The sequence below is a fragment of the Plasmodium coatneyi genome, chromosome 14 (genome assembly GCF_001680005.1).
Source record: "Plasmodium coatneyi strain Hackeri chromosome 14, complete sequence".
Classification (NCBI taxonomy): Eukaryota; Apicomplexa; class Aconoidasida; order Haemosporida; family Plasmodiidae; genus Plasmodium; species Plasmodium coatneyi.
Window position 1 is genome coordinate 678,575 of NC_033569.1, and position 12,411 is coordinate 690,985.

Below are 12,411 nucleotides of genomic sequence, written 5' to 3' on the forward strand. Positions count from 1 at the left end.
CTTGCAGGCATCCCCCAGCCGCAGTGATACAAATGCGCGAGTTAAAAATTGGTCTCCCTGAGAAAAATGCCCCTCAGAGGAAACTTTCGCAAATTAAAAAAAAAAAAAAAAAAAAAAAAAAGAAGCTAAACAGGTTTAGCATGTAAAAGCGGAAATCAAGATGAACAAGCCAAAACGCGCTGCTAAAAAAAAAAAATTCTCCAACTTGCACGTTCTGCCTCGTTGCAAAGGGAATATTAATTTTGACACGTTGGGCATAATAAGACTTCTGTCGTCACTGAGCGAAGTATGGCGTTTCGGAAAAAATGCCATAAATGGCATATATTGACAAACGTGGCAAAACAGGTATGTTGCGAAGTGCGATTGCACCCGCCCCCGTGAGAGGAAAATTGCATGCTTTTCCAATTTGTCGGAAAAAACTGAACTCAGTTTTTATGGCTGATCGGGATTGATATGAAGAAGGTGGCACCCAACAGGGTTGCATCTTCTTTGCTCATGCCCCCCTGACGGATAACCAAATCGAATATGTGCAGAGTGGCTCAGTTTTGTTCCACTGGTGAGGCGGATCTTTTCATTTTGGAAGCAACGTGAAAAGAGAAGAAAAAAAAAAGATGTTTATTAGGCCTTTTTGTTTTTTCCTATGAATGGGCTACTTCTATTGATTGTGAATAATTCCATGTGAGGCTGCTCGATTGACTAACAGAATGGGGGTGCACTGCCCTTTGTTCCCTTTGTTGAGTGACCATGGTTGTTCGACCAGCAAACATTATATACTGCTCAGTAGACCCAAATGACCGCCAGCACACGGTTATGAGAATTGGCTTCCCCTCATTGACCACACAAAGTAATTTCATTCGAAATGGCGGTCCACCAAATAGGCACCACTTGAGGAGACAATTTTAACGTAAAATGGCACTCAGACTGATTTGCACTCCCAACCACAGCGGTTCACATTTCACCGGAAAAACGCACATTTAACCGTTTAGTTTGTCTAAAGATTTAAAAATCCCAGTCATCATATAAACAGTTTGGACTTATTCACAAATGTGTGGATAAAAAAAAGGACCAATTTGCTTTGCATCGAAGGAAAAAAAAAAAAAAAAAATAGGACGCAAAGCAATCGATATGATGGTAATAGGAGAGAAAATGTAATGGGTAAGCACATCGCAAGGGATGGAAACGCGGCCAATTAGCCAAATGGAAAAACCGCGTAATCGCAAAATGGGGAATTTAAAAAAAAAAAAAAGAAGGCACAACTAATCAATGAATGCTCTTTAACATGCACACACAGATGGGAAGGAAATTGAAAAAAAGGAAAAGACGCACTAAGGTAATAAATGCACGTAGGATAATATATGTACGTGTAAGCCCATTGATCCACACCTGCCCTATAATTCCATCCAACAACATGCGCGTGCATGCTCATTAAATGGGCCGACCTACGTGACAAATTCCTGAGATCCTCCGCGCAGAAATGCAGTGGATCCACTCGAATGTGCAAATAAGCATTATCGAAAAGATCTGCAAACGGTTTCGGCACCGTTCACACAGCATTCGCGAAAAAATAAAAATGAAACGGAGGCACTCAATCAACGGGGGGGATAATTACAATAAATGAAATTGCAACTTACAACGTTGCAATGTTGTGGATAGCCAAAAAAAAAAAAAAAAAAAAAAAAAAAAGGGACAGCACAGTGAGCTCGGAGACACACACCTGCATAGGCTGCAAAAATTGGACACGCGGGGACAAGCAAAATTTTACCACATCGATGGATCCTAGTGGGGGTTCATCAGATAACTCGCGCGTGCTCTATATAGGTACGCCTTTTCCTGCCGTATCTTCAATTATCCCTGTGTGCATATTTGCTCATGTGTGCGCATACACAAGAAGTTAGCCTTCTTCTCATTCCGCCCTATGGTCGCATGGAGTCGGTATGGTGGTTGCTTCGCGCAACAATTTCTTCACTTTTTAAGTGTCCCCCCACGTATTCAATTCATAGCAACATGGAGGGCGTAATAATTCCGGGGTCCTCGGCCATGGAGTACTCGCAGAAGTTCTCCTTGTGGTCAAATGAAGGCAAAATGTCATTATGGATAAGGGAGTCTATCAGTACATACAGTTCGGCATAGGGAAGATCTGTCGGCAAAATGCATCTCTGAATATAATCACCAAAAATGTTCAGGTAGGGAATAATTTGCTCCTCACTTTTGATGAGGGTTAAATAATTTAAGTGGTGTTTTATACAAATTTTGTAAATATTGACATTTTTATGGAGCATTGGAATGTTTAATTCTAGGATGGTTTCCAGGTCATGCAGAATGAAGAGGATAGCATCTCTACAGAGATTTATTCTGGTATCCTTGGTTTCTATTTTGATAGGATTAATTTCGTTACTGCTACTACTGCTGCTGTTATTTTTAATAGGTAGTTCATTCGATCCTGAGTATTCATTTTTGTATTCATAGTTATTTAAATTATCTTCCCCAGTTTCTATGGTCATTTTATCATTCTTACACCAACTGTCTTCATCGCTATCATCGTTGGACGGTTTTTGTGAATTTCTAAATGCAATGGCTAACTTTCTTGCACCTTCGAAGCCGTATTTATTAACAGAGAAGATTCTTTCAATTCGCTTACATTTTTTGTATGCTTGTCCTACCCATCCCATTCTTTGTGGAGTCGAATTAAACCACACTCCTCTAACCTTTGGCATGTTCTTACTCATGGATAGGTACTTTATTCGTAATTCTTCCACAGACGGTCGGCTAGTCTTGGCTGTCTTATTCACACAGTTGGGATTGGTAGTATTTTTTTTTTTTTTATTTATAAATCTGTCCCATACTTCTCCCCTTATTCTTGCCTTTTTCCATTCGATTGCTAGCCTTTTCGCTTCTTCACACCCATGTTTTTTTACTGCGAAACTTTGGGCACATTTAACACCGTTTATTTTGTGTTCTCCAAACCATCTCTGTGAATTCTTATCGTAGTAAACTCCTGGGATTCTCTTCAGTTCATCATTTTCTTCCTTCATCATTCCTCCCTCTCCTTGCCCGTCTCCTTTTCTTGACACATTTTTTGTGTAACCTTGAGGGTTGTGTGTAGGGCAGTTCGGCAGCGTGCAGACGGATATGTCAATATCATTTTTTGTGCTCGACCCGGTGGGGTTAGATAGTTCGTTCGGGGCATCACTCGGAAAGCTGATAGTCCGCTCCGTAGCTGATCCGCCAACTGTGCCGCTAACCGTTTCACTAATTGCTCCATTAGCAGCCTCCCCTTCGAGTTGTTCCTCCTTCCCCGTTGGTGCCATTCCACCGCTGATCAACTCCTGACCAAATCCCTCTGACATGGTAATCTGGTCGGAGAAATTGGAGTTGCACATCTCTTCATCCTTCACCCGGACCATTCCATCATATATGTGGTTTCTGTTACTATTAACACCACTGTTTTCATCTTCCATATTATCATAATCCCCCATTCCCTGTGAGAGTCCTCCCAAACTTAAGTTCAAACTGTTGGTTCTGTTCAGCAAGAATTCATTTTCGCTCTTCACACCATTGGGATGCAGCATGTTATGTCTGATCTGGTGAGCCACGTCGGCCCCTTTATGATCCGAATGGGAGGAGGATATTTCCTTCTTCAAGAAGCTTAAATATTTCCCATTCTCAGTGTGGTTCTTATTTTTATATCGGATCCTTTCATCAAATTGTGCGCTGTTAGACGCCGTGGCGTGTTCCTTTTCGTTGACTCTGTCTGCATACTCCTTCGCAGGGCCTTCCACGTGATCGTTATCATTGCCACTGCTGTTGTTGTTTGCATTGCTTGCATGGTTTGTGTGATTCTCGCTGTGATCATCTTGACCGTGCACAACAAACCCGTTGGGAAAATTCGGGTTGCTGCTAAGCGCATCGCTTAATGGAGTTCCCTCACCAACCACCAGCAAATCACTCTTCTCCCCATGCACCTTATTATCTCCCATTTTTTTATTCAAGTTAATAATATTTTTATTCCCTTTAATGACTTCCTTTGTGAGGTACTCCAAATTGACGGCAGCATTTTGAAGGGCATTTACCCCCTCAGCGTCATTCTGCCCATTCACACTCATAATATGATTCTTACTCTTTTGGTTCATCTTCTCATCGTTGCTGACGTCATGGTCTACCAACTTAATTGTTGTGCTGCTGCTGTCATTCATGCAGGTGGCGTATGTCGTCGGTGTGTTGTTGTACAAATTGCCTAAATTCCTCTTGTCCGTTTTTTTTTTCTTCTTCTCATAAGAGCTGTAGTTATTTCTGCACATTTGTGAACTCATATTCATATTGCTGGGCATGCTTTCATCCAAGTGAAATTTGCTTGTTAATGTGTTCGAAGAGAGTTCATTAAAACTGTAGTTGTTGGTGCTTCCCTTGAGGTTGTCATTGCTATAGCTGCTGCTCGTACTGGTACTTAGTAGGTTACTTGGAAAGTTCGAGTTCAGCTTAAAGTAGTTGTCGTTTACTTGTTTCAATTCGTTGCTTCGCATAATATCGGCTAAGTACATCTTCTGCTTTTTCTCATCATTTGTCAGATCATATTTCTTAATAAATATATCGTCAGATTTGTACCTGTTCATGGTACTTGACATTTCTCCCACTTCTTCATATTCGTTTCGCACGCTAACTAGACTCAGGTCTTCCTCCTCGGTGTCTGTTCTTTTTCTCGGGTACACACAGTTGTTCTCTTCAACGCGTGCGTGTGGTTCATCCTTCACGCTGACGTATTGCGCTGACTGCTTACCTTCGGGGTGAAACTTTCCGTTTAAAAATTCTTCACCGGTCCCGTTCGTTTCCCCACCAGCTGTGTATCCACTTCCGAGGCTGCTACCCCTGCCAACGTTGCTATACAAAAATATGCGGTCATCCACACTTTCCATTACCTCCTTTCCGTATTTTTCCATCTCTTTGGTCATTTCACCCTTTCTCGTTGCTACTTTCTTCAGTTCATCGTGACCATTCTTCTCCACCTCATAATTTTTGGGTCGTTTTCCTCTCTTGACCGTTCTACCACCCAAGGGCCCCTTCGCCAGGCCCTGCTGCACCAAACTGTTATGTGTTACACTGCTAATGTTGTTGCTACTCATCTCGTCTACGTAATTTCCTTCATTCTTGCTACTACTTACGGCGCTTTCGTTATCGACACCACTCATTCCATTTCTTGTACCCTCGTATGTCTCATACTTCTCGTTGATATGTTCACCCCCCAATTGCAACGCTTCGTCTTCTCTAGCCCTTTGGTCCGTAATATTCATGCTTTTTTTGGATCTTTTTTTTTTTCTCTCTTTCGTACGAACGTTTTTTGTGTCCTCCTTTCCATTTATTTGGTACAAGCGCGCCTTGCTCTCGTCATAAGAATAACCAGGGTTGCCCCCCAAATTGTGTTCCTGTTGGGTGCTCATCATCTGTTGCAAAGTAGAACTCGTGTCGAAGTACTGGTTCGAATTGCCGTTTCTCATTTCATCGATGCCGTAGGAAGTGTGCTGAACTTTGAATTCGTTTTTTTTGCTTCTTTTGAAATTTTCCCCCATATTGAAGTGGCCTAGCCGTTCGTAGTGGTCACTCTTCTGTACGATTCTCGTGCCACTCTTGGGAAGGCTCTTAATGTTCTTTCTTGTCCCCACCTTTGCCTCATTTCTGGAGCCACTTTTGGATCTATCTTTTACAACCTCCTGCTGCGCCGCGAGCTCGTCCACATAGTCCACCTGTTGCATTTCGTTCTGCACGCCATCCCCTTCTCCATGCAACAGTGGCATGCTGCCGTTCTTATCTGCAAAAAAGGAGTTCTCTATCGTACTGAGAAGCCTCTTCTTTGTAAGATCATCAATTTGGGGGTTATTTTTTATGTTAAAGAGGGCTTTGCTTATTTCTTCATAGTTGTTCAGGTAGAAGTTATTTTTGTTCTTGGTAAAATTATCCATCTCGTTCTCTACATTGCTTATGTCTTTCGTGGGTGGAGAAGAGGAGCCACTATTCAAATAGTCCCGTTTATTCGAAGCTTGTTTCATTTTTATGTTAACATCATTCAGTGCGCTAATAAAATGTTTATTCCACTGGTTGAAGTAATTTTGTTCATCCTTCTGTTCATCGCCATTTGGATATTGCTCATAGTTCGCCACGTGCGAATTTTCGTCTTCCTCCACTTGGTAGAATTGCTCCATTTCTCCTTCGCTGTTACGGTTATACCGTTTATGCACATACCGGATGGGGGCGTCATCTATCGTGCTACCATTCTGGAATGCCTCTGGTGGGAGATTTCTCAACACATCTACTTGGTGTGACTGGCGAGATTGACCAGATTGGTGAAATTCGCGAAGTGAATTTTCCTGACCATGATGATGGTGCTGCTGGTCAAGGTAATCCATAGCATTTCTTTCGCCATATTCTTCAAAATTATTCTCCCCTTTGATATTTCCACTATTGACGGATTCTTCCTTGTCAGATTTTCCCCCTTGGTATTTAAGCGAGTCCATCATTTCAAAATTAACCGACTCATTTGGCTTATTCTGGTAGCTTTCGCCATCTTCACCATTCGTTTTAGCATGAGCACCTGAGCTTACATTGGAAGGGTTAGAACGTTCCTTGGACTTCTTCAAGTAGCTGTATTTTTCTCCCTTCACATTTCGAATACGTGATGAAAATATACTCCGGTAGTTCACTTTTGGGGGTACCTCCTTGCTATAGTTTTCTTCGCAGTTATATTGGACCGTTTCATTTGCTTCTCTCATGTCAACGCCCTCCTTTGTGTACATTCCATGATAATTGTTGGAACCTTGGTTGTGGCTGACTGCCCTTCCCCCATAATTTATATTAACCAATTTGGCACCCTTTTTTGCGTTATGCTTTTTTTTATTATTGCTTTGTGGAAGTCCAAACAAATTGGCGATTGTGTTGTTAATGGAGAATTCATCGGACGAATTTTCTCGACCTTTATTTGTCTTTTTCACCATGCCAAAGTTACTCTCCTTACCGGGGTACTCATCATTCTGATAAGTGTTATTGCTTCCGTTAGACCGGGTTTTACTCTTCCCTATTTTGCCTCCACTTATGAGGTAAGCAGGATTACTACTATTGCTACTGTTGTGGTGACCCATTTGGTACTTATGCTCTCCTGTCCTGCTAGAATACTTCTGTTGCGATTTCATCAATTCGAAGGGGTTTCCTGTGCTGTTAACCCCGTAACTGCAGTAATCGTAGTTATTCATAGATGAATTTCCCTTCATCATGGACTCGACATGCTTCTGCAGATTAGCTTCGTTAGAGGTACTTGGCCCGGACAATTGGTTGCCATTCTGCATGGGATCTTCCCCTGGATTAACTTTATTACTGTTTAGTGAAACATTGCGGGAGTTATTTTCATGCATAATATACATCCTATTTGAGTAATCTCCCTCCTCTTCATTATGCCTCATAACAGTCTTTTCCTTCTTTTTCGTCAGCATGGTCTGCTTCTTCTTTCCTCGTTTGTTTGCCAGCGTCTTCACCTTGCCACCACTAGGCATGAGCATGCTATGCGAATCACTGATCCTATTCATATCTGCGCTTATGACCTTCTTGTAGTTTTCATCATGGTTATTGTTTATCTCAGAACCTTCGGCAACACCTTCCATGTTGACGCCAAAGTTAATGCCCATGTTTCTGTCTACCAGGCGATCGTTCTCCCCACGCAGTTCACTCAAATCCTGAATTATATTGTTCATATAATTTACACTGTTGTACTTGTTGAGGAGCCCCATTTCGAATTTGTCTCCTTCCTCATCAGTAGCACCAGAGTGTGTCTCTCTATTGAGCGTGTACATCAGGTCCATGTTGTTCAAAATTCTCTTCGCAACGTCGCTGCTGAAATATTGCTCATCCTCGTTAACAATGAGTTCCGTCCCCTCCATGGATGCATTGGAACCACAGGATCCATTCTCATTATTTACGCAGTAAATCGTTTCTCCGTTACCATCACCTGAGTCGTATTCAACACAACTGGGTGCACCGCCCATTGTACGTTTCGGAGGATGTTTTTTCTTTTCTTTTAGAGGGCCTTCAAAATGGCCACTTCCACCTTCGTACGCACTTCTATGCTCCACAAAATGGGTTACCCCGTTGTTTCCTTCCTCTTGGTAAGCATTAGACGGTTCGTTGTATCCCTTAACAAAATCACCGCTACTCATCTCATCGCAGTGGCTTTGTTTGTCCTCATGGATGAGCTCATTTGTGGGTACTTGACCTAAGCCAGTTTGTGCATTGGTGTTCTCCCCACAGATCGTGGCTGCATCGCTCAAATCTTCATTTGAATTCTTTTTTAAAATTTTATTAAACGAGTTGATATCTCTATGCTGTTCTTTCTCCTCTTGCATATTACAGTTCATACTGAACAGCTTCATTAATGATTCGTTTAGGTTCGAGTCGATGTTCATTCCGTCATTGTTCCCCGCTTCACCAGAATGGACACTCATTTCATACATGCCTCCTCTAGCATTGTCATTTGGGTTGGAAAAATCTTCAACATATTCATATCCGTTATTAAATGTTCTATGATACACATCTTCCTCATTAAGCACAGGATCTGTTCTTACATTTCGACTTACAGGATTTCCCAAATTGTATGGTGCGTCATCATGCTCATAATCATCCTTTTCGTCACCCTCTTCGTCGTCATTTCCTTGCTCGTAATAATTCGAATAAAGCAAATTTCCCTCATTTGTAAAATTTTCACCATCATCGTGGTTTTCCGTATTGTCTCCTCTGCCTTTTCTTTTTAACTTCTTTTCTACCTTTGACAATTCTTCCTTTGCGCACATTTCATCATTCATTTGTTGAAACATTGGCATGGATGAGGGATACACAAAGAGGGGGGCGGAGGGAATTCCAGTTGAGTTATGTTCTCGTTTGGAGACACTTGACACAGAGAATGTTACTCGGAGGAGGGATGATGTCTACACGTATATGTAGCCAACGTATAGTTTGTATGCACATGCACACAAATGCTACGTGGGCCAAGCAGATTTCGATCGTACGCCAAAAAAAAAAAAAAAGAAAAAAGAAAAAAAAAAATATATATATATATATAATTAAAAAGGTAGTATTTACGTATGTATTTATATGCACACAGGTGTACAGAACGAATCGATAGCGCGGTACCGTTCCGCTAAAGTTGCGCATGAAACGGTTTATTTTTCCACTTATTATACGCACTTATATGGCTAAAAAATCGTACAATTTTACTCTACACCAAAACAAACAAATTTTGATGGCTGCAATGCGTGGCGCCTGAGCGGTACTTTTGTATGGGCTTGTACAAGAGTGGACAATGGAAACGGACAGTCTACACAGACAAGTGCGCATAAGGCCTGCTCAAACAGGGCCGAATAAACAAGCGTTCATATACAATGGTGCATGTACTACAGTGCACACACAAACGCCGTACATGGACAGATGCAGACCCTGATGAAGAACCTTTAATTAAGTGAAAAATAAACACAGTCATGCATTAATTTTTAAGATTGCTATTCTGACAAGACAATAACGAGGTTTGGCCGCATTGTGGCTCTCCTCACGAAGCCGTATGCTGCTTTTCTCTATAGATATATGCACATGCACAAATATAACTATTCTCTCGCAACATAGGCGGCGGAAAATGGAATACCTGAAACAATGGTGCAATGAATATTCAAAAAAAAAAAAAAGAAAAAAAAAAAACACTTAAACGTGATAGCGTAAAAAATGTGATACTTTTACTTTGACAGAAAGATTCATAAGTATTTCTTAAGGTTAAAAAATCTTAAAAATTGTAAAGGACGCATACGCAAAAATTTGCCAGAATAACGCGAATAGTGCACGAAAAACAGGGGGAAAAAAAAAAGGACATATGTGACGTAAATCATACGCATCGGACTATGTGCAGTCCCGCGATTGGCCCATCAGCACAACACGCGTGCGCCCTTTTCTCCTTCACAGGTAGGTACGCATGTATACACAAGTATGCATGCAGCATGCATAATGGTATTAATATGTGCGTTAATACGTCTGTTAATAAGTATACTAACAATTCGCTCGTTGCTCACACACATGGTGATATGCAACTTGCTGGTTCGTATGCTAACAATATTGATAATCGAAAAGGTGCTCCCCTTTTCTGGTCGTTAGAAAAAGACACACATAAAGAAAGCTGCATGCACGACGGGCACATGAAAAAAAGCCATTAACGATGTTCTATCAATTTATTTTTGACAATTTATGGTGTACAAACGTATAATACCGTTAAGGGGGAGGGGGGCGAAATGGGTAAACAATAAATGTGTAAAAAAAAAATAAAAATAATAAAATAATAAACGTACAGAGTTATTTGTAAATTAAAAAGCAACTCCGGAAAATTACACAAAAATGCACAGTTTGTTGCAACAGTTAATGTATTCTATATACCTTGCAACTGTCGAATAAATGCACATTTATATAGGGGGTGAATGCTTTCTGACATTTTTCACAATTGTATTGTTCAACAATTTAATAAACATAAATGATTGTAAGCCACACAGGTTTGCACTACGATGGGAACAAAAAAAAGGCACATACCACTTTGGAGTGATAAAAAAAAAAAAAATTGTACAAAAAAGAAGGGATAGAACAGAAAAGAATCTTCTACGAAATGTTAATAAAAAATACGAAAAATAATAAATGATCATTTGCCACTTGCGTAAAAATGCATATTTCTTTTAAAGAAATATTTTTGCAGTTTGCATGGGCTGAGACATTTTGGCTTGCTTTCACAAAAAAGCTGGGTAAAGGAAGGGCATGACTAAAAAGGGGGGCGGTATGCACACGCAAATAAATGTATACAAACATGTACAAAAAATAACGCTAACAGTAAAAATGTAAAGGGGATGCAAAACAATTAAAGCGTATGAATTGTTTTTAATTATCGCGTAATTCATAAACTTTTGTGTTCTTCATCGACCTGTAGACAACACGCAATTACATGCATATGTTGAACAAAAAAAGGGTACTAGCGTACACAAGAGCAGGGGTGTTTGCGGTGGCGTACACATGTGTCCGTATGCACATATGCGCTGGGACACGTACAATTTTGCGCATTCGTACATACACAACCTTTGACGTGTATACGCGCGCTTCCATGTGTACATTTACACAAACTGAAGTGCTGTTGACATAAATGGGTGGCATACGAAATGGTGAAAAATACGGGTGTGTGCGGGAGCATTATATGCAAATGGACGTAATCAATACTGGAAAAATTACGAAAAAAAAAAAAGAACACGTAGAAAAAAAAAAAAAAAAAAGGATAATTAAAAAGAATTATCACTGAAAAACTGTTTGATACAATTTGTAGAATTCTAGAAATTAGCGAAGTTTCGACAAAATTCCTGAGATTGTCCATCACATTAGAGAGTGCACAATGTAATCGTTGTTCTTACATTTAATGTAAAAAAAAAAAAAAAAAAAAAAAATTATAATAAATAAAATAAATCGAAATGGGGTGAAGCCAGATATGTGCAAAAAAAACAACGAAAAAAGTTTTGTACACATATGAAGGGGATATGTTTATATGGTTCATATGACACACGAAAAACTGAGCAAAAAATATTTTAAGCATATATATATACACACGTATACGTATTTACATAACACACTTGTGAATGCGCACACGTGTGTAATGGGTATTAAGCTTGTAACATAGGCACAAGCACTTATATGTAATACAATGCGCGAGCGCGCGTTCTCATATACAAAATACAAGTACGTATTTTATGAAAACTTTTATTGACGAATGTGTACAAGGAATACGGGGCGGGAGGAATGGAGGCATGCACATATGCATAAGTTAATTGCTTATGCATATGTTTGGAACATGAATAATGGGTACACAAAAAAAAAAAAAAAAGAAAAAAAAAATATATCGCCAGTGGTGTTTGCTAACGAACTCAGCAACTATAAGGTGAGCTCATACGCGCAGGAGAATGCGCGTGTATACAAGGGTATACATACGCACATAATGTATATGTATTCATATGTACGCGTATGTGTATGCTTAAGCGTATGCATATGTAACATCGTGCGCGCGAGTAACACAATTGCAATGTATATGCTACTCCAAGTTTTCTCCAGCATTTTTTGCGCTAGGTTTTATTTTGGATTTTTGTACACCTTGTGTGACATCCCACTGGTGTTCATAAAATTTTGCTTATCATTTTTATTCTTTTGCTATGTCATACTTTGTGTATTTGCGTATTGTGTTTCGTGTGTTTACTTATTCTTCCCTCGTTTGTTTAATTCGCTCGTTCGTTGCGTTCATGCGCTTCGCTCGGTTATTTCGCTGGTATGTTTCTCTTTTTATTGTGTTATATTTTTTTCGATATTTTTCCCTCGCAAATA

The 12,411-nt window shown here is 40.1% G+C and overlaps 1 protein-coding gene across 1 annotated transcript; it reads right to left on the reverse strand.

Moving 5' to 3' along the window:
* Positions 1-1,994: 1,994 nt before the first annotated feature.
* Positions 1,995-8,834, reverse strand: PCOAH_00052750 (Transcription factor with AP2 domain(S); the record flags this gene model as incomplete). Its single annotated transcript, XM_020062055.1, has 1 exon — positions 1,995-8,834. One exon carries the CDS (start codon positions 8,832-8,834, stop codon positions 1,995-1,997), a length of 6,840 nt encoding a protein of 2,279 aa, XP_019917641.1.
* Between the last annotated feature and the right edge of the window lie 3,577 nt (positions 8,835-12,411).